At 39.9% G+C, this 22,202-nt stretch overlaps 1 protein-coding gene across 4 annotated transcripts in view; it reads left to right on the top strand.

The window, feature by feature from the left end:
• Positions 1-22,202, top strand: part of PDGFD (platelet derived growth factor D) — a 136,939-nt gene that overhangs the window by 80,766 nt on the left and 33,971 nt on the right. For 2 of the 4 annotated variants that reach the window (XM_038133811.1, XM_038133801.1), the window contains exons 3-4: positions 2,062-2,242; positions 2,892-2,933. In XM_038133811.1, the coding sequence (XP_037989739.1) occupies positions 2,062-2,242; positions 2,892-2,933 (223 nt within the window). The remainder of the gene's footprint in view (positions 1-2,061; positions 2,243-2,891; positions 2,934-22,202) is intronic. The other 2 variants (XM_038133828.1, XM_038133820.1) reach the window with 1 other exon arrangement.

The following is a 22,202-nucleotide window of genomic DNA, read 5'->3' as shown; positions in this document are numbered from 1 at the left end:
ATTAATGCTAATTATTGTAATTTGCATACTATTAAGACTGAACTGATTGAAATTCATTCAGGCTGAGGAATGAAAAGGTGTATTTTAGCAGAGCTATATTTCTTCAGAGCTTCTGAAGAAGGAGAGGAAATATTCAAGGTCTTACAGAATGTTGAAGAAGTGCTGCTAGCATTTCCACAGGCACTTGATAAGAGATGATTCTGAAAAGCAATTAAATTACCCAGCCTCTGAGGCTCCTTGGATGCACAGAAGCAACTGAGAATGCACCTACTTCCATGATCGTTGCAGCAAAGCTGCTGCTGTTGAAAGCAGATATAAAACCTTGAAAGTCCATGGATTTTCCATGGTTTTGCTGCTTAATCTGGCTTCTGGCTTCCAAAAATGGGGAGACCAGTCAGGACAGCTTTGACCAAAGCTTGTAAGGTTACCTCCTGCTGAACACCACAACCCCTTGTGTTGCAATAGGCATTCACAGTTCTGTGCTTCTCAGGGGGCTGGGGTGCATCCTTGGGAGCTCTGCTGGGTACCACATCCATCACCACCAGGGAGTGGGAGCTTGGGGTGGTGGAGGGAGATTGAGACAAGTTTACCTCTGCCTGGAACTAAATTTTGGTGTGCTTCACAAAAAGAATATTTCAGCAGAGTTTGGGCAGATTTAAGTGGCCATGGTAGATCTGTTATTTTCTGTTCTGTGCAATTTGGGGTTGGTGAATATAAAAGCAGCAGAGCTGATATTCTCAAACCACATAGTACTTGTGGTTTTTTCCTCATGGGCTCTCAGCAGAAAAAGAAAAGCAGGTCTGTTATTTACAGAGCTATTCAGCTCCCACAACTGGGCAGGGAGGAGGGTGCTTGGCCTACAGACTTGGGGGTGGGAAGCAGTGCATTGCTAGCAAGAATCACTCAGCAGTCCTGAACTCCTTCTTTGGAGGGAGCAGATGCTTTGATAATAGAAAACATTCCTGGTAAAGACCTCCAGAGTTTTAAGGCTTAACTGTACTGTGAGGATGGCACTCAAGCTATCCCTCTTGTCATCACCTCTGCCTTGCTGGCAGCAATGTGTGGGGTCTAATTCTGGCTCCAAAGATATTGAGAGATATTTTTTCATAGATTTAGTAAAAGCAGTACTTCATTCTCTGTCCCCTTTATTCTCCTGCTCAATAACTGTACTAATTTATTTATTTATTTGTATGGTCATTTATACCCAAGCGGGCGAGTGTACAGGCTGGAGCAGTGAGTGCTGCCACTGTGTCCCTTCATCCCTGGGGTTTAGCACCTTCAGCTCCTGGCAGAGCCCTCTTTGGGCTCAGGGACCACTGCTGTGGCATGGGTGCCTGGCTAAGATGTGACTTTTCCCAGAACAAGATGTGCTGTTGCATTTTCCCTAGTGACAGCATGCACATGAATTCCCCACTGCAGCACACAGAGCGGCAGCATGCTTTCCTGCTTGAAAGCTAGACATAAATATTTCCAAACCAGCTACAGGAGCAATGTGCCACTTACAAAAGAGGGTGCTAAAAAGCAACTTTCAGTATCATGCACTGCCCTGTGTCCCTCCAGCATCTCCCTTTGCTCCTGGCACAGTGGCTGCCCCTCTCTAGCCCTCTGACGAACAGAGCAGGCAGGCGCCTGTGGCTGCCGCTGCAGGGAGTTGGGTGACCACCAGAAAGTGCACAAGTGCTTGCAGCTGCTCAGGTTGGGCAGCTTGCCTTAAATAATATTTTATCAGGTCTCTAAATTATTTACCCACCACATGAAACGCAATGCATATGCTTGCTGTATACTAAGCACATGCGTTATTGCTATTATTAACGTGGTAGCAAATACTGTCATGTTCCAGGAGCACAGAAATCAGTCATTTGAGCACTCAGGCAGTAGCTTGCAGCTTAGTGTATTTAGTGACACATGAGCTTGTCCACCATTTGTAATATTTAGTCTTGATGTTTTGGAGTGGAGAACAGGGGACAGATGTCTCTGTGTCTTCAGCTGTGCTCCTGTCAATTTGCAAGCACCCTCTGTAACCACAGTCAGCAGAAACTGATTCTTCATACTCTTTTTCAGGTATGACTTTGTGGAAGTGGAAGATGTATCAGAGACCAGCACAGTTATTCGAGGACGGTGGTGTGGACACAAGGAAGTACCTCCGAGAATAACATCAAGGACAAATCACATAAAGATAACCTTCAAATCCGATGACTACTTTGTGGCTAAACCTGGATTCAAGATATGTTACTCTCTTGTGGTAAGTCTCCTAGGGGTAACAGGGGTAAGAGACAGCTTGCAGTGCAAAAGAGCATCAGTTCTTGAAGGCTGGATGGTGTAGCTAAACGTGGGATCAAAACACTAAACGACTGAAAGTAATTTTGTTCTAGCAACTGCATTAATGCAGATCAAAGTATTTTTGACATTAAATATAAAATAAAGTCAAGTTCAGTTCAAGATTTACTCTAATTACATGTTTCAGAAGCACTTTCTACACTAAAGCTGCACTGCCACTGCCTTGAGAGATGCTGCAGAAATAGCAAAGAAATGGCTGCTCTGTGAACCCCTTTTTCATGTTCATTCGAGGTCAAATAAAAATACATTGAGGGGTTATGGCTGTGATTCTCTGATAAAGAATAGTTTATGATGTATTCAATGAACGTCTGCATGCAAGACATTGTGCTAAGGCTCAGACTGTATTTTAAGATATCAGCATACCTCTGTATATGCAGAAGCATTAGTAGTGTATCATGTACTGTTTCAATGAGATTAAAATATCTTTTTTTTGTTGTTTTTATTTTGGTTTTGCTTTTAGGGAGCAGGGATGCTCAGTACACTTAATTAGATTTTGATACAAATATGTATTCCTTTGTATTGCCCTGATTAATAATATAATGCTTTTGGTGCAGTGTAGCTCGAAAGAGGCAGATTTTGCAAACACTCAGGAAATGGTAAGCAATAATTTATTATACTGTCATCATTATATTTTCCTATCCATCACACTTCTTATTCCCTTTTTATTCAATCCACTGTCCTTTAACAAGAATATGAAAGCCTGGAATAGCAATAACGTAACAGGAAAGATTAATTGTTTGAGTCATTTCACTTCCACCTCTTGGCTTTGCATGCATGTATGCCTGTGTATCTTAAAAAAAGTCCATAAACAGCACATTGTCAAGACAGAGCAAAGCTATAAAGATTTTGCTCCCTTGCATTTAAATTGTTAGGCTTCTAGTGGAGTAAGGCATTAAATTGTAAGTACATCCTGGGCTCTAATTTGAAGATAATCTACTAAAACTCAAATTCAGGCAGAACAGTCTATGAAAGACCACTGGGCATAAAAATAAGAGTGAAGCAGCAGCCTTTCTTTATACTGTGTGTATTTCAGCATAGCCACAGAAACTCTACTGCATTTAGCAAGTTTTATTCCAGAGAATATACAGATAGTTTGATAGTATTAGGCTTTCCAAAAGTGAATGTTATCACTCATAAGACACGGGACTCTCTGCACTAGAAAGCTCAGAAAAGGCTACTGTATTTATCTAATTTCAAAACGAGGGAGTAAACTGAGAATTTGCAATTTACAAAAATAATCTCTAAGTGCACCCTCTGAATGAAATACTGCTTTATTTCAAAGAGCCCTGGTGATTGGTGGTATTTGTGTGATGGGGGCTGATTTTCAGTGAGCTGCTCTTCAGATTCTGAACCATACAACCTAAAAGTTCTGAGCAGAGTCAGCCCTTATTCCATAGTCCCCACAGTGCCTAGAGCACAGTTCAGAGATATCCTGAGCACTGCTGACCCCTGAAGGTTGGACTCGTTGTGTGTTTCTAGTCAGTAAACCAGGGAGCATTAATGAAGCATGCAAAAACGTATGATATTTTCTATGAGATGAAATTAAGGACCTTTACATTGCCTTCTTTTTCTTCCCTTTCGAACCTTCTCCAACAAAGGGCTACTTCTGGGGCCTTTCTTGGAAGATGATGCACAAGATATGTGTAAATTTCTTAATTCCCTTGCTTTTTCTTACATTTGGAGTTTGGATCTGCATGGTAGTTGTTTATTTGTATACCAGACTCTGATAATTTTCCAGAGAAAGTAAGTAATTTCAAATTTATTGATCAGCTCCATCTTCTGTGCATCATGCCAGAATGACTGGGTGAATTTCTCAGTTACTCATGCAGCCAAGCAACCATGCAGCCTGACTCTTTGGCCTCTCATTAATAAATCTTCAAGGGAGTCAGTGAAGTTCACTACATTTGATGCAGATCAAGCTTTTAGTTAGGTCAGCACTCTGCACGAGGCACAAATAAGGCACCAGAGAGCTTAGCAGACACATCATTCACTATCATTGTATGCTTGTGTTTTACTATGCACATTTCAGTACCATTTCAAGAAACAAAAGGAGATTATTTTTCTAGAGAAGATATAAATTAGACATGTAGCGCTTGTATCATATTTGCCTTTGTGAAACAAGGTATAGGAAGTAAACACCCCATGTAGGATGAAAGGGCTCGATAGGATTAGAACTCAGACTGATTCTGGAAAATTAGACCAAAAAGATACAAGGATGGTCTTTAACCGTATGAGGTTGAAAACTATACGGATATTTGTAAATATTTAACTGTCCCAGTATAAGATAAGGGACAGGGGAGAAAAATCTGTGCAATAAAGTCTGACCATCTAATTACAGCATTTAGCAACTTTGGCTTGTCAAGGCTGTCTCCCTCCACCTTCTTCCTCCTCTTCCCTCATCTTCTGTGTTTTGTTCCCTCATCTTTTGTGTTTTCTGCTCTCCCTTCTGTGGGTCTGAGGGACTCGGAAGGCTGGAAGCGGAGCAGAGATGAAGGTGTTGAAGGCACAGATCTGCTGTTCCCTCACAAAGTTGTAGCACTCAGTGGAGTAGGAGCTCCAGGGTGGACCTGACTCCAGGAGTTTGATACTTAGTTGTGTGTGTCCCACTTCCCACTGCTGACCTCAAGTTGCCTAAGAGTCAAAAGTGTCGTAACCTCTCTGGAAAAAGTCCCTCCTCCTGTGTGCTGGTTGCAGAAGGAGATAGGTGTGCACAGCTGGAGGCTGATCTCTACACTCGACACTTGGTGTTCAAAGCCCCCAGCTGTAGCTGTGTTTGTTGGCCTAGACTGGGTATCCACACAGAGAATTATTTCCCTTGATCCTCTTTAAAAATTGCCTTTTTTCTTTAAGGTTCACAGATCTAGAGCAAAAATGGTCAGGAGCAAGACCTAGACAGATATTAGGCATAAGCCTCATGTGATTGCAAATTTGTTTGAAACTCCTCCCAACCATTATCACTTAAAGTCATTATTTTGTAATATTTTTTAATGATTTTCTTGAGTTGCCTTAGAAATATCAAATTATATTATAGAAGGCACGGAGGTATTCTAGGGTGGTGGTTTGTTTGTTTGTTTGTTTGTTTGTGGGGGTTTGGTTTTTTTTTTTGTTGTTGTTTTTTTATTTGTGTTTTTTGGGTGTTGTTGTTGTTGTGACATTATTTTTACACCAAGGACATAATCATTCACAACAAACAGTGTAGAAATCCATGAAGCAGAGGAGGATAAATTTATATAATCCCATTTTTCCTTCTGAAGTTCTTTCAATGTCATAATTCTGGAAAGAGATGTTAACAAGATTCAATCCCATGTTTTACAACTTCATTTGCATGGACATTTAGTGAAATAGTCTAGGAACTCATTCAGGAACATGTTTCAACAATAAAAGGCAATGTTTGGAATTAAAATTCCCAACTCTGAATCTAATTTCATGTTAATGAGACAGCTAGAAAATGTTGGTTTCCATTTGCTAATTAGAAACATTATTTTAAGCTTATTGTAAAAGGCACTTATTTGCTATACATTTATAACAATAAATTCCTATTGCTGTACTAATTCCTTGATTAGTCCCAGATGAAATCCATACTTTGGAATTTTGACTAAAATCATTATTGGAAACAAGGACTACCAAAAAACTAGGAACATATGTATATGTACTTGTATAAACATGCATGTATATAAAGGTGTAAGGTTATATATGCATCTTTTTTACATACATACACATATACTTGTGGAAATGTGGTAATAAACAGGAGATCATAAGAGCATTTGTCCCAAGATAAGCCTATGCATCAAAATATGTATCAATGTATCAATGCATCAAAATATGTATCAATCCTAAATAGTTTTGGCTTGTTTAAAAATGCAGTTTTCTGGATGAGGGAGCTATAAAAAATCCATGGAATGGAGGAGGGAGGAGCTTTGAGTTTGGATCCATGTGTGAAATTTTACAGGGAATAGCTTTCTGCTAAACACCCTGTATATAGGTTACCACACCTATGATCAAAAAGAGAACATTAGTCACGAACAGGGGTAAGACACTACAGTAAAACTCACTTTCCCATGCAAAGAATATTGACCAATCAAAATTTGCTCAAATTCTAGGCTTAAACTGTTTAATACTTGCCTGTTAAGCTCAGAAGAAAACAAACAAAATTGGAAGAGCAATCAGAAGATGAAAATGGGAAAAATAAGAAGCTGATCTTGATACTTGTACTCACTGCTATCACTCTGAATTAAGTGACTGGTTGCCTGTATTTTACTATACTTGTCTGAACAAGTAGTGCAGCAACAGGCTTAAGGATTTCTTTAAATAAGTCAATAAATAAATGCCCTTAAGAGTTAACACAATCATAAAAAGACTCACCAGTGGGAATACAGATCCATAAAGATCATAAGGAATGATTCTAATAATTCTAAGCTGAAGCCAATCTGCATGGTGCATGAGTCTGCTGCTGTACTTCTGGTTTAGCTTGTCACTTCTTTCACAGAATGGACAGGTAATTCATTTCTCTATCCAGGACAAAATATTCTGCCTAAAACTCCATGTAATATATCTCGTGTGACAACAGGAGTGATAATGGTGCATCTATACCTTCCCTGCTATTAGATAGTCCACAGAAGGAATCCCAGTAAATTGCTGGGAGTACAAAAGAAAGGGAATGGGGTGGTGTGGCATGTCTTGGTTAATAAAGTGATTGAACATTAAATAGATTTCACAATGAAAAAAAGAAGAAAAATTTGACCTTTTATCAATTCTTCTGCTACTTTCTCTGATTTCAGTTTTGGTTGCCTGTCTATGCTAGACAGCAAAGACTTTTTATAAATACAACCCATGTGCAAAACAGTTAACAATCTATATGATGAAACTTCCATTTTCTTAAGTTTTGACAGAAAACTATTTTCTGTGTTTTGCTCAAGGCATACTGTCCTCATAAAATTATCTCCCAGAGGTTCATCTTTCAGGAGAGAAGTAATTAAGTCCTAGGTTCTAATTAGATAAGGCTTGCTTAAAATCTTTAATGTTACTTCTCCAACTTCACATAAGCAGGGAATTTAAGAGATTATCTATGCAAATTTTTTTTGGAAGATGTTAAAATTTTTAAACACCATCAGAAGATCATAACAGCACGTTAAAAAGAGATATTACTTCTTGGTGCATCTTGAAACATGGAGTATCTCAGAGTAATTTTTATGGGGAGGAAGAATGCTTTCCATTTAATGAGGGTTCCTGAGAATCCAGCAATCCTCAACCTGCTGCTTAATTCACAGGACCTAACCTGTCCTTTAGCAAAGTTTGATGAAGAAAGGAAGGTGGCATGGTAGAAAAGCAAAGCAGTGTGGTAGGCCAGCAAATTCTGGTTCTGCCAGCACTCAGAGCAGAGCAAAAGATAGTGAAGGATACAAAAAAAAAGCAAAAGTGGGAGTCAGATAGCTTGGCAATAAGGAAAGGGTATTCTTGGATTCAGAAGGCAGGTCTGGATGGTCAGTTTCACAGGCAGCACTGGCTGCTCCAGGCACAGCCAAAGTTTCTAATTAAAAGATTCATGACAGCATTTGCATCAAACCCAAGAGCTTTTTTTTGCTTTCAGCACCCTGTCACACCTTCCAAAACCCTAAACCTTTACTGACTAACTCCTAAGTCTTGTCTCCCCAGTCTCTTTTCCTCCAGGGTGGGAAAACTTGCAGGTTTTCAAGTCTGAGATGCACCAGCTGACTGCAGCACATGAGTCACAGGGATCCTGAGGGCTGCAGCCAGAGCAGCCAAACCTGATATGACCCAGTGCTTCACAGGCAGTTGTCCCAGACTGTGTTGTCCCCCAGTGTTCCCTAGGCTGTGGTCCTACTGTAGTCCTTCTCTTGGCAGGTCTTCTGATGGTCTGATGCCCCTTCCCTGTTTACTCGTGGCTCAGACACTAAGATTGGTCCCAATCCTTCTGCTATTTGACTCTAGATTTTAAGCTTCGTTGGGAGTCTCCCTGTTTTGTGTCCTAATTTTTAAAGCCGTTCAAAATTCAAAAGTTTCAGGGAGAAGAGGAATCACTTGCCAGCTTGGCATTAGACGATGCTACAAGTACTAGAGGGAAGGACTGATACAGGATCATCCAGGAATGGCAACGAAACAGTGACAGCAGCAAAAACAAAGGAGGACAGTAAAATATAGTCCAAGTTCAGAAATAAAGGTTTTTGTGGGTAAGGCAAACACACTTAGAAGAAGATACAAGTACACAGAGAGAGAAGGCAGCAGAAACACCAAAATGCCATGGTGGGAGAGGTAGGTAAAGCCCCAGACAAGAAAATATTCTTTAAAACAAAAGGAAAAATTAGAAAACCGAAGGACAGAGAGGCTGTGACTAACAGTATCAAACTTGGCAAGCACACCATGAAAGAAGAAGCCTTCTCTCTTTACTAGGAAGGCATCCACATGTCACTTGTTCTTTACAGTCACATGAATACAGTTTCACTCGGACCGAAGAAGGTGAGTGGCAATAAGGAACCATTTTTAACAAGGCAATGAAGAGAAGGAAGGATTTGCATAACCCAGAAGAGTCATGGTGGCATGTTTCAGAAGGAAAAGAGGAAAATGAATGGGAGATATTACAGAGGAAGTGGACTTGAAATAAGAAAGACTATGTCCAGGAAAGGAGGGAGGGCAGGTAGAAAGCAAGAGAGAAGTTAAGACCATTTTGCTAGATCAACCTCTTTTAGCAAAACCTCCGACTGTGAACTGGAGGACTGGGTTTGAATATATTTCAAAAGTGAAAAGAGTTGACTGGGAACATGAATGAGGAATTGAGTTCTGGCCAGGGAAATACAGACCTTCTTGCAAGGAAGATAGTAAAACCAGAAGCAGTGGGACCATATAAACACACAGAAGCTCCTGGAAGCTGTCAGACTTTAACTGATAAAACAATTGTTTTAATCAGAAAGTAAAATAGACCTTAATGCCTGTGTTTTTCTCAGCTGCAAGCATGTGTGCCTGGCAGTTCTGTTGTTTGAACAGCTTGAGGGAGAACTGGCCATTTGCTCTCCTCTGTCCTTGATTTGTTGACAGCTCAGTTAAAGTGTGGCTTCTTTGCAGGATGTTGTCATTGATCTGTCTTAACATAGCAGTAGTCCTGTTAATGTCCAATTCCTGCTGAAAATGCTACATCTTAACTCCAGTCATGTGCTGTTCACTGGATGAGAATTTACCAAACTCGTGGTGGTGGCCAAGAACAAGGAAATGCAGTGCTTCGCACCTTCAGAGGACTGTACAAACACAAATGTTTTATTTTCAAATCCAGTATCCTGTCCTGTCTCAAATAATTGGTTCTAAAAAGACTTAGTGGCATTTAGGTTCATTTAGGACAGCTTTAGATTTTACAGAACTTCATTTCCTGCAGTCAGAACTTACCTGTTTAAAGAATTTGTGAGTAAATCAGTGACCCAGAGGAAATTTCCACTTTTCCAAGATAAGTTAGAGGAACAAAAGACACCAACAGGAAAAGATCATCATGTGCAGTACAAGAGGGTTACTTACCCATGTTAGACAAAAATAATCAGAGGCTCACAAGCCTCATTCGGTATGATTATGATTTCTTTGATTTCTTGCAAAATACAGCAGAAGTAAATTGGAAAATGTGAATTGCAAGAAGCACACATTCATATTCGCAATGAGATCATAGCACATAAGAATAGCAGATTAGAGTCACAGGAATGTTGCAGTTGTTGGAAAGTGTGTATACTGGTAGAACAGTGACTTCAGTATTTCAATTGAATGAAGGGAGCCACGGTATCATAGCAACTGGCCATGATCTTGCCACTGTATTTGACTAAGTGAGGGCATGTGTGAAGATTCACAGTAAATCATCTGCCCTGTTAGCTTTCATGCTGTTGTCGTTTAAGCCCAGATGGAAATTAAGCACCACATAGCCACTCACTCATGCCCCTCCTCTCTCCACCCTGGTGGAATGGGGAAGAGGATTGACGTAAAACTTGTATCTTGACATAGGAACAGTTTAGTTGAAATTAAAGTAAAATACAGTAATAATAATGATAATAAACATTAAACAAAAAGTGATGTTCTGTGTTGTGGAATATCCCTTTGGTCAGTTTGGGTCAGCTGTCCCAGCTCCCTACCAGTTTCTTTTGCATGCCTCCTCACTGGCAAAGCATGAGACTAGCAGAGAAAAAAAGAGAAAAAGAGTTTTTGACATAGGATAAACATGACTTAGCAAAAACTTAAATCTGTGTGTTTTCAACACCATTCTCTTTCCAAATCTGCACTGTAACAGCTACTGAGAAGAAATTAACTCCAGCCTAGCTGAAACCAGGATACATGCCTATATTGCTTCCTGGTTCACAGTCACATTTTAGTCATAATATACCTGGATACATAAAAAAAAATTCAGTATGAAAGCTAATCTTTTCCCTATTCTTCAAATGTCTGTTATAGTCAAGCAATCTCTGTTAAACAAAAATACAGAGTACAAGAAAAGCATGCTTCCAGTGAGCCAGAGTTTGTGATACTGGTTGTAGCAAAATTGTTCTGTTGGAACAGTAAAAATTAAATCCATTCCCAAACTTGGGAAACTCTTATGTAGTTGTTTTAATTAGGGAAACAAATCAATGATTCCTAGTAGTCTAGGAAACTTTAGAATTAATTCTTTAGAATTAATTTTGGTTAGAAAATGGATGAAAGATATTTAAATTATTGTTTATTAAAACTACTCTGTGTAAATCAGTCAGTTTTTAAAAATATTTAATACTTAAGGCTTTTTTTTAGAGCTTGCCAGCATTAAAATCCATAATTCTACTTTCCAGGTGTGTTGGACAGCTTTCTCATGGTATCTATAAAGCAATATTTTTAATTAAAAATAATATGTGTAGGTAGCAGATAGTTAGGATGGATCCAACACCAAAAATCATAGTGCATGAAATGGAGGGGTACATTTTATGTGCCATAATAAGCACAACCTGAGAGAGGGCAAAGACCACTATTCACTGGCTTTGCTTCCCATGTCTGTGCAAACAAACAGAAAATATAAATAGCTTGGACCTGGTGTTTTGACATTGTACAAGAGACAGACCAGTCATAGCTTTAATTCAGTTTCTGTTAGAAGACATAGAAAGGCCTCATAGCTAATTTGTCTGCTTGCAGTTGCCTATTAAAAAGACACCAGAGAAGAGATGGCAAATGCAGTAGCAAACTGAGCCAACATAAAGACCCAGTCAATGCTGCTGGTAGAATTGTGATCCTCTTTTGTATCTGCACTAAAGAGGAGGATAAACCCAACCATTCTCCCCTGTTAACTAACCCTAAACAGCACATCAGTATGCGTGAAGATGAGGTGAGTTTACACTGTCAGACTTTTTTAACAGCACTCATTATTAACCTGTCGATTACATGAGCAGTTTGTTTAGAAAGCAGGACTGTTTTAGACCATTGACTTGAGGATGTAATGCTGTCTCTGTAAATCCATCTTCTGCCCTTTACTTCCAGCTCAGCAACAGTTGAAGAATTTTGGCATGTGATATGTTCATAACATATGAAGAACTTAGTTTGGTAAATCTGGAGGGTGTTTTCTAAAAGTTTAGTTAAAATGGAAGATTTCTTGGGAGAAGAGAGGAGCTGTGTTTGATTCTGTAAAAAGTTTAATTCTATTGTGATGCTGCAAAAAGGTGTTAATTAACTTCTCCTGGTTCTTCAATGTGGCAACACTAGTCTGACTTAACCACCATGGCCACAAGGGAAGAGGAAATGGCCTGTTCTTCCCCACGCCCTGTTCCTGTTGAGCAGCCTCTGCTCTAGATTTTCTACTGGAGTTGAAGGTGCACGGCTTAATTTAAGTGTATCAACTGTGTTGGAGAATAGTAGGAAATCAGTCTGTTTCCTCTGGAAGTCTGTCAGAAGCAAATACCCAAAGTGGTATGGTGCATTGAAACATGCTAGACCTCCAGCTGCACTGAGGATCTTGTGAAAATCCATCACAGCAGGTGTTGGTTGCAAGTTGTCTTTTAAATCAAAACAAGGATTGCATGTCTTCACAGCCTTGTGTAGAGAGAGGCTTGAAGGCATAACTTCATGTTCTGTGCTCCTCCAATACTATTTATTTGACTGTGTGTCAGCACCTTGCGAAGCCTGGCAGCACAATCCTGCTCTTGTACTGTTCTAGCTCAGTTTGGGTTGCAGAGTCTCTTCCAGCCTTAGCACTGTTCAATGTGTTTTTGTCATTCCTGGCAAGCGAGGGAACACAATGCATTGTATATAATGGGTGTTTAATTGCTTACATAATAAATCTTTGCCTTGTTTGTTGCAGCAGCTGTAACTGCTGTAGACTACTTACATCTCTGAATCAGATGATACTGATTGTTTTAAGATTACTGAATCTAAACTTAGGCTTTTTTTTTTCCCCAGTAATGTCTAATGCAGACAAACATAGAATTCTGATGTGAGGTGATACAGTCAGCTTTCTTTCAGGACAAGAATTTTCTATATTGTAAATTCATTACTTGATCATCTAGTATAATTTTTAAACATAACAAGCACATACAGAACATTTAACCATGGACTAATAAATCACTGTTAAAAAGACATTTTTTCTTTCATAATAAGTTTTAATTTCCTTTTTTTTTAATGCTGTACCATTGCCTGCAATTATATCTCTTATTGATTTATGATAAAGAAGTCTGTTCATTTTGTTATGGGTGTATATCTCCCTTAGATATTTGCAGTGTATTTTCATGCTTCTTTGCTTTTTGCTTAGTCAAGCAATGATGTCCATATTTAGCTTTTAATCTTACCCAAAAAATCAGGCTATTTAATCCTGTCATAGTTTTTGATGTTCTTATCAGAACTGCCCCAGATTTTCCTAACTTTTTACAATGTCTCTACAGTAGTAAATGGAACTGGGTCTGGTGGTTCAGGCATCACCAGGGCTGTGTTATGGGTGGTGTTATTGTCAAAAAATCATTTTGGCGTCAGTGTCACCTGCTGGGTTACGCTTCTTAGGCAGATCTGCATGACAGTTGCCAGCCTGTCTACCCTAACACTGGGAATGTGTCCCTTAATGGGTTTTCTTTTGTCAGCTCAGTCCATCTTTGAGCTCCCAGGTTTCTTAGGCTCTTCCTTCCACTTAGCATGTAATCTAGAAACATGTTAGGTTGCATCTTTTCACAACAAACTTTCTTTGTGTTGGGTTATGACACCCATGCAGTGATTTTTGCATGTCCTCAGTGAAGATGGTTGTGTGTACAGTTGCAATTTCCATGGGTTTGGATGCAGCATCATGACCCAAGGGAGGGTGCTGGCTTCTAGTCCAGGCTCCACCAGTGCCCTAACACCTGCTTACAGCCTGAGACCTTCTCACCTCAAAGACAGGCACATCAATTGTAAAATGCCACAAAATTAACTTCTAAAAGACTCTACAGAAGCAGGTGGTGTTCCAGCTTCCAGTCTGGGACACTGCCAGCAGGATGGGCTGCATGGTCAGACCAAGAGTGATGACAAAGGGGTTTGTCTGCTGTGCCATTTCATTCGGTTGCTCATTTTCCTTGTGCCTGCCAGATTTACCTGGGTCCTCTCTAGTGTAAGAAATTGCATGCCCACAAAATGGAGAACAGCAATCCCAGATTCCAAACCAGGAAATTGAAAGAACATAAATCGGCTTCAGACCATGCTGAGCCACTGGTCTGGTGGGTGTGAGAAAGCTTGTCGCTATTCTTATCCCTGCCTTCCTTTTTAGGTGGCAATGATGACTGGAGCACTTGGGACCTCTACACTTCCTTTTAACAATGCTTAGTTTTGTTCTGACTCTGTAGCCCCAGGCACAGGTCATCAGAGAGATCCTTCCTCCCTGCTGAGGAAGCTGGTTTGCTCGAAGGCTGCTGCTGTTGTTTGCTCAGCACAGTGGTTGTGGCTTCAATAACCTTCACAGCCTACACCACATTTCCAAAGACAGTCACAGCACTGTGTAAATTTGACTTGTGTTTTGCATGCATACATCTTTATTAAATTTACAACCTTTGGTTTTGCCCTGAGAACTTGATAAAGTCCATGCATGTCTTCATAATAAAATAGGTGACAGACGTGGCAGACTGTTTTTGGTTTGCCCTTGCATGTGTATATTTACACGCACATCTTTTATTAGTTGCAGAGTTCCTGTCATTTTTAGACTTGATAAGTCTTAGTTGAAAATTTTTGGCTAAATGGCACTGTTACATAAAATAACCCCCTGCCTGTTGCTGAGCTTTGTGCTACTGAACTGAACACCTCCTCCAGCCCGGGGCTTGGGTTGTTATCATAATTCTTTGCCTGCAACCTCATCTCTGTTTCAACACACTGACTTCTCTCCACATTGAACTGATTTTGAACATACGTGGCATGCCAAAAAAAGAAAAAAATCTTATTTCTTATCTCTTGTAATACCAAGAAAAAATCAGTTCTGTTTTCCTCAGTTGTCAGTTTGATAACAAGTCAGAGCTTAATTAGAGAAGGTCTGAGCCTGTAAGAACACAGGGTCAGATTTTGCAACTCATCTGTAGCACTGAAAGTTAGAAATAGCTTTGAGGTTCATGGAATTAGTGTATCTTCTTGTTAGATCATTTTCAGCAGAATCAAATAACATCCAGTTTTTCTGTGACCGGTAACAACAGGTTTGTTTGGTTTTTTTCATTTTAATAGTTTTTGTTGAGGAATATAGCCTAATTGTACAAAATGGTGTTTTGTGGCAGATAAAACTAATTTTCCAGGTCCTTTTCCTAACCTGAAATAGCCCTTTTTTTTTTTAAATAATACCTCTGATCTTGGCAGCTATAAAAATGCTTCCTTTCAATCAATATTTGTGTCCTGATGTAGCCTTTAGGTCATGTTTTGTGAAAAACAGTAATAAACTTTTCCTTAGACTGTAGGAATCAGGCACTATATTGTCTCATTTTGTGTTCCTGATTTTTGGCTCTGTTGTTGTCCAGCCATGAACCAAATAATTGAAGCTTAAATGCATACTCTTGCAGGATCAGACCCCCTAATAAGGAAGTCTGTGTATCCAGAATTGTCAGCAGAGACTTTTCAATGGAATGTATGTAAGTCAAGGCATAGGCACAAGGCTGTTTGCACCCATCACATTTTTATCATGGCTAGTTTGGAGCTAGCACAGGCCCCAGGCTGTTTCTAATGTGCAGTTTGTTGTGGCCACCCTGTTTTACAGGGTAATAGTTGTGTCTGAAGCATGAGTCACACCATATCTGATCAATCTCTACCTCATTTTACCACTTAATATGGATGTAGCCCAGAAGCTATTATGTGGAGGTCATATTTTCTTTCATTTTCTTGTCATTCCTGACAACACTGTGAGTGACACAGTTAACAGCATTTGCAAGCCCTGGGATTCAATGTTTGCAGACTTATGGTAAGTTTGAAAAAGAATTTTATCTTTGAGGAAAGAAAAATGAAAATAACAAAAAAAACCCTGAAACTTGAGAAAACAGCTTAGAAAGTATGAGGCTAATTTTTCCACTGATGTAGGACAAGGTAAAAATTACACCTTGGGACTGCAAAAATTTATCTCACACCAAGGTCTGGCCAATAAACTTGAAACAAAAAAAATTCCTGAAAGAACCTGGGCATCATGAGGACAAGTAGTCTGACTGCTCTGTATGGTTTGTGTTGCATGCTGAAGAGGCCACTAGGGATAGAAATAGGCTGCTGAAAACTTTGCTTTCTCTACTCCCAAGAATTTGGAATTTGGAATGCTGTGTTGGTGTGGGGACTTAAACCAAGCACAAAGCAATTGCTGTTTTTTACAGATGAGGTGGAACTTCTGTGTCTGGAAATGAGATCCTGTTTCGAAATGTGCATTGTACTTACGTGTGTGTATTCATCTCTGAGCCACCTCTCCTCTAAGCAGGTGTGGTGTACACAAGGTCTTGTGTGCTTATCCTATGCTGATGGTTAGGGAAGAACCTGAATGTATCAGTCATGTTCCATTCAGGCCTTCCACCTCTTTTTGCATATACGTGAGTTTATACAGAAAAATTGGCATTATTAAGCTCTGAAGAGAGAGCAAAAAGATACTGTAAGGCAGCAGAAATGGGACACTGCTCCCTATACATATGATTTATCTCTGTCAGAAATATGTGAAAATAAACTCTCTGTTTTCCCACTTTAGCAGCAACTTTGTGTGCTGACAGTGCTAGCTCAGTGCTGGTTCAGGTACATTTTCCAGGTGCATTAAGGAATAGATTAAGACCAGGGACAATGCTTGTAATAGCAGCTGCTGAAATTAGGAGTATTGCATAGCTGTGGGCCTACTGCTGGTGCAGTCCAGGTCTAGTCCTCCTGGACAAAGTGGACAAAGATGGTCAAGGTGGCCAGGAGGGCTGTGCTAAAAACCAGCAGTAGAAACAAAACAGTCTGTGGGTCTGGTACTTTAAAAGTGCTGTCTGGTGTTCAGGCAATGCTCAAGAGTTTTTATACCATAGAGCAAGGGCTTTCTGCCATGAGAGTCCTTCCTCCCCAGTGATTGCTCCTCATAAGCCTTCATTGCTGATGGAGGTGGGCCGCTGAAATGCCTCGCCTGTGCAGACCAGCAGTGCAAGGCCAGGATGGCAGGGGTTTGGTGTCACCTTGGCATCTCCATGGATGGGTCTATGTACTACTTCCTGCAATTTTTATCAATACTGATATCATACCTATGTAGTATAAACCTAACTGTGCCTGTTGTCTTGAGAATACCCATCTTCCTGAAGAGCTGCTTGCACCCACAAACTTCACTTTTTTTCTGAGCATAACCCTGTTCTGCACCCATAGGAAGGTGGTGAAGGTGGTGAAAATGCAAATGCTCTCACACCCCTGCCAGCAGGGAGAAGCCCTACCTGTGCCCATGGTTCCCTGGGAGGTGGTGGTTTATGGTGATGTGGTATCCCCTTGGTGGTGATTTGTGGTAGTGGGTGTCCCCTTGGTGTGGGGGGAGCATCTCCTTGTGCCTGGGGAAGATCTCTGTGTGTGCAGGCATAAGTCAGCCTCCATGCTGTGCCACTGTGTTACATTTCAGATTAATGTCATGGTTTTTTATCTTTGTTCCATTCAGTCTCTTGGCACCAGTTCCTTTCAGAGTCCATGTGTGCCATCAAATCGAGTTTATGGCTTGTACCTTTTTCTCCACTTACATTCTCTAAAGTGAAAGCTTGTTTTTCTTACCTGCCACTGCTTCTGACCTCTGGTAATCCTACCATTTTTCTTTGTATTAAATGATATTTACAACTTCTTTTTATTTTTTTTTTTGCCAGTTCAATTTTCTGTGACATTTTCAAGGTCATTAGTATAAAACCAAATTAAACTGTTTGTCTTGATTTTCATAGCTTGAAAATATTTAGCGTATTATAATTTTACAGCCACCCTTAGTCTATTTGGTTATGCTTATGTTTAGTCAGAATTCAAACAAAATGTGTCACACACTAATTGTGGCCCATCACACACCCTCCTGGTCCTGAGATTATGATCTCAGTTTGGTTTTTAGAAGGATTTTCAAGGCCTTTTTTTTTGGTAATTTGATCCCAAAACTGATTACATGGTTTAGTTAGATTGTTTACAGAAGGTGGCAAATGTAAGGTGTTTTTACCGGGTCTTTATTCATAGTAAGTCACTTACAATTGATATTTGTAAAATTATGCATGAGAAAAATGAGAAGCTTAACTGCTCCTAAAGTACTTGTATTTTACTTGAACAGTAGTGATGTTTCTGAGGAATAGATCTGGATCTGGAAGTTCAGTTGGAATAGTTTGGATTTTTCCTTAATTTAGCTCTTTGATGAAACTCATGTTAAACAAAATCCCCAATAAGCAGTACCCTGTGCTGTGTGCAGTAAATTGACTGCTTTTGATCACATCAAAAACCGGGAAAAACTGCAAGAAAATAGTTTTTTTATTCTTCAAAGATTAGGTTTTCTCTCTATTTTTATGATTATTGAACATCTTAGAAAGCTTGGATAGCAGTCCTTTTTTGTTGTCCTAGAAAATGCAATGCCTTCCAGTCAAAGCAGGAGGGTGAACAAATTGCTTTGTTTTGCATTATCTGTGAAACATAACACATGCTCCTGCTGCATGCTTACTGCAGAATTAAACACCATCTTCTGACAGAGAGCTCAAAAACAAATGGATCCTTCACAAAAAAATCAATAGGCTGGGATTACTGCTAGGATAGCTAATGTCCCTTACCAGTACCCTTCTACATTGTGTCCTCAGCTTCAGAATTAAATTTGCTTGGCTCCATTAGATTTTTTTGTTATTATTATTATTGCTTTCATGTTTCTCCCAAATCACGTCTGACGATGTAAGCGTGCGTGTCCGAGCACTTAGTAGATCCTCCTTGTTGAGCTATGGAAAACTTGGAATATTAAATGAAATTACACTGTATTTGTTAATGATTATTTTTCTGTGATTATGGACCATGTCTAAATCTGTAAAAAATGTGTAGAAACCCAAGTGGAAAAAAGTCAGATAATTTATAGATCGCTCCTAGGAGGTTTTCTCTCATTAATATTTTTCCTTCTATCCCTAGTACTGAGGCCTTTCAGTACATTCCCATTTGGTATGAGTCACATCAAGGAGGAGGACCTGAAATAACCAGCTGTCCCTGCCTTCTGTTAACTCTGAAATCAGAGTTTTTTGCCCACCTGGACGCTACTGGGCAAGTGAAGTATCAGCTTTTCGGTTTTGCTCAGGGCAGAGTCACCTATTACCAGGGAGGCTGCTTCCAAAACCCTGCCAGTCAGTGTGGCAGAAGTTCACCAAAGTCCTCACAAGGGCACTAGATACTGACCTGACATCAAGTTTTTGGCTCATGGGATCACTCCTCCCAAGCTCTTTTCCCACTCTGATGTGCAGCATCACCCTGATCAGGACCCCTCTGCATGTTTGCTTCCCACTGCCCTGGCAGAGCCAGCATGAGGCACCACAAGGGGACCAGCAAGCCCTGCAAAATGGGATGCCACCATGACCCAGGTGTGCTTAGACACAGACCCAAGGTGAGCAAGGAGCCCGGTTGCCTTCAGACTGCTCCACTGTCACTGCTGAAAGATGGGTGCTGCAGACCATAAGGCACCAAGAGTCACTTCTGAAACAAGATCTCCTTTGCATACCATAGGAATAGAAAGGCAGTCAGGAGCAGATGCAGTGTAAGTGTAATGTAGCTGGATTGCGTCCCTGGATTGCACTAAGGTGAGCCAGGGCTCACATGGAAATGGTGAATGAATGGCAGCCTGTAGCAGCAATGGCAGGAGAGTGGCCAGGGCACCTTCACGCTCCTAAGTCTGACCTAGAATGCTTCCAGGACACTTGTCAGCAAAACAGGTGGTTAAAGATGTAGGAATTTAGGAATAAAACTCCACATCTCTTTATCAAAGAAACTCATTCCAGACTGAAGGATAGCTTGGAATGGAAGGAAATGCTATCTGACAGATGTAATTGGACTTCAGAGGAGCATCTCACCCAGTGTCATGCAAGAAACAGTCCCTTATGCTGGAGAAGATAGCACATGGCAGTCAAAGGGCAGGCAGGGTCCTGTAATGCAGAAGGGAGTATCCAGCCAGGGACAGCTTGCTAATAGGAGCTAAAAGGTTAATCCCATAGTCAGTTTTATTTTTGGGATTTAGGGTTTTTTTTGGGTTTTATGAACCAGAGAACAACCTGCAGAGTAGCATTTTAGTGGTTTTTGCAGCACACACAGTGCTGAAGTGCATTGCTCATGAATGGGAAAATCAGAGTATTGGAGAGGCAAGCTGAATGACCTTGAGCAGCACAGAATTGATTTGCAGTGGAATGGAACAGCCCAAAAATGAGCAAAGAGGTCACTCATGTAGAGATTAATACCAAGAGTATTTGCTGTTAAATGGCATATCACTGGTTGTTGAAGAGGGGAAAAGAAAATTCTCAGTGTACTAGGCATGTGACCAATGAGGCTGTAGTTGCATCTCTTCTGGAATATTTTGTACAGTTCTGGTCTCCATGGTACAGAGCAACCACATTTTTCTTGGGCTGAGTTCAGGGGCAATGAAGAGGGCATTTCTTACTAAGGGCCAAGACAGCTTGGCTTGCTTAGTGTAATAAAACGGATTCTGAGAGGAGATATAAGATCTATACAGAATTACAGGAAGCAAACTTGGGAGAGGAAGAAAAGGATAAAGCTGGTACTTACATAAGTGTAATAAAGATAAATTTAGCTTGGAAACAGCCAACCAGGCTGAGGGGTATGGAAGAGACAGCCTGAGAGAGCCTTTCAAGTTTTGTGTCTTGGCATTTAACTGCAGAATTAAAATTTGCCATTCAGATGAAAATGGCAAAGGAGGAATTGCAGAATATTTACAATGAATGTTAGTTGATTTGTGTTTTGTTTACAATTGCTTAACTGCAGTATGCAGCAGATTAACTATTAGCAAATCCCTTGTACATGGATATATGAGGACAGGTTTCTGTGATAAATGGAAAAAATAAAGGTAATGCACAATTTGCTTGGTAATGAAGTCCTTGTGGGTATGAGTAGCAAACAGCATGCTCATAGGCATAATACTGTCAGATGACATCTGATTTTTCAAAGGCATAACTGTCGTCTCATTTGAACAATTATTATTTGGCCTTTTAGACAGATGATTTGAAGTCAGTGACTTGGACATTCTTCCAGTATGCACCCAGCAATGCCTATTTCCAGAGCTAGGTGAAGGATGAAGAGGAGTATTGACGAAACATGACTTACTAAATATATTCTTCTGCTTCAGTTTTACTTCAGCTTTTCATAAATAAATGTAACAAACTGCAGTTAACCTAAGTCATTATTACAGCCTTAAACTTTTGAAATTTTAGGTATCTTATGTTTCCTGTTCATTTATAGCTAGTAAATGTGTCATAAAAAAATCAAGAGGGATTTTATCTGTTACCTTGTACTATTAACTTGGTTGATAAGGTTGTAACTACTGATATTTAGTGGCAACTGGGCTTCAGAAACTCAATTTATGTCTTTTTTGAGGGGCAAGAATCACACTATTACACTTGAGATCAGACGGTTTGGTGGCTGGCTGACCTTTTGTTACTGACTTTAAAATACTGTTGTCATGGATGCCCTGCCTTTATGGGACTGCATCAAAAAGTAGAAAAGAAAATTCAATATGATTAAAGTTATTTGTTAATTTCTTAGCTGTTCCAGTAATAGCTGGCATCAGTGGTGATATTTGCTCATACTTCCAGTTTGGATACTGCTGCCTTCACATTACAGCTACCTGGATTTCTTCATGCTTGCACTGCCAAATGAAAGAGGTTGTTGACGTTGGTAATAGTCTCTTATAGCAGAATATGGGTTATAATCTGGAGTGACAAGGTCAATTCACATCTAACCTTCGTTAAAAACACTGCCCTGCACTTAATGTTTCATTGCAAGGCATGATTCCCAGACTATGAACCATCATTGTTGCTCACTCTCCAAATTCAGTAACTTTTTTTTTTTTTTTTAATGTCTGGTCACCAGAGCTGAACAGAGCAGCAGCGGTTTGACCATTACTGTAAGAAAAATGCAGCCTCTGGCTTCCTAGTTGCCTGCTGTAGGTATCTTTCAGCATCTTTAGGAGGTGTTAACAAATATCATTCATAAATATCATTCATAAATATCAAGTTAAAACCCAGCAATGTGACAAAATGAAAGTATGGTACAAGAAAAAGATATTTCAAAGTCTACATCTGTATGCTTATATTTATAGAAATTGGAGTGTCCTAAAATGGTGCATGAGAAATTAAATTTAATCAATTGGAGTGTGCAAACTTGAATGTGTATCACAGCATTTTTTAGTGTAGCTATGATTTTTCTTTTGTCTCTAAATTATGTAACACCATTTCTGTTATACAGCA

This window comes from Motacilla alba, chromosome 1, assembly GCF_015832195.1.
Source record: "Motacilla alba alba isolate MOTALB_02 chromosome 1, Motacilla_alba_V1.0_pri, whole genome shotgun sequence".
Lineage (NCBI taxonomy): Eukaryota > Metazoa > Chordata > Aves > Passeriformes > Motacillidae > Motacilla > Motacilla alba.
This window is presented reverse-complemented; position numbering and strand designations above follow the sequence as displayed.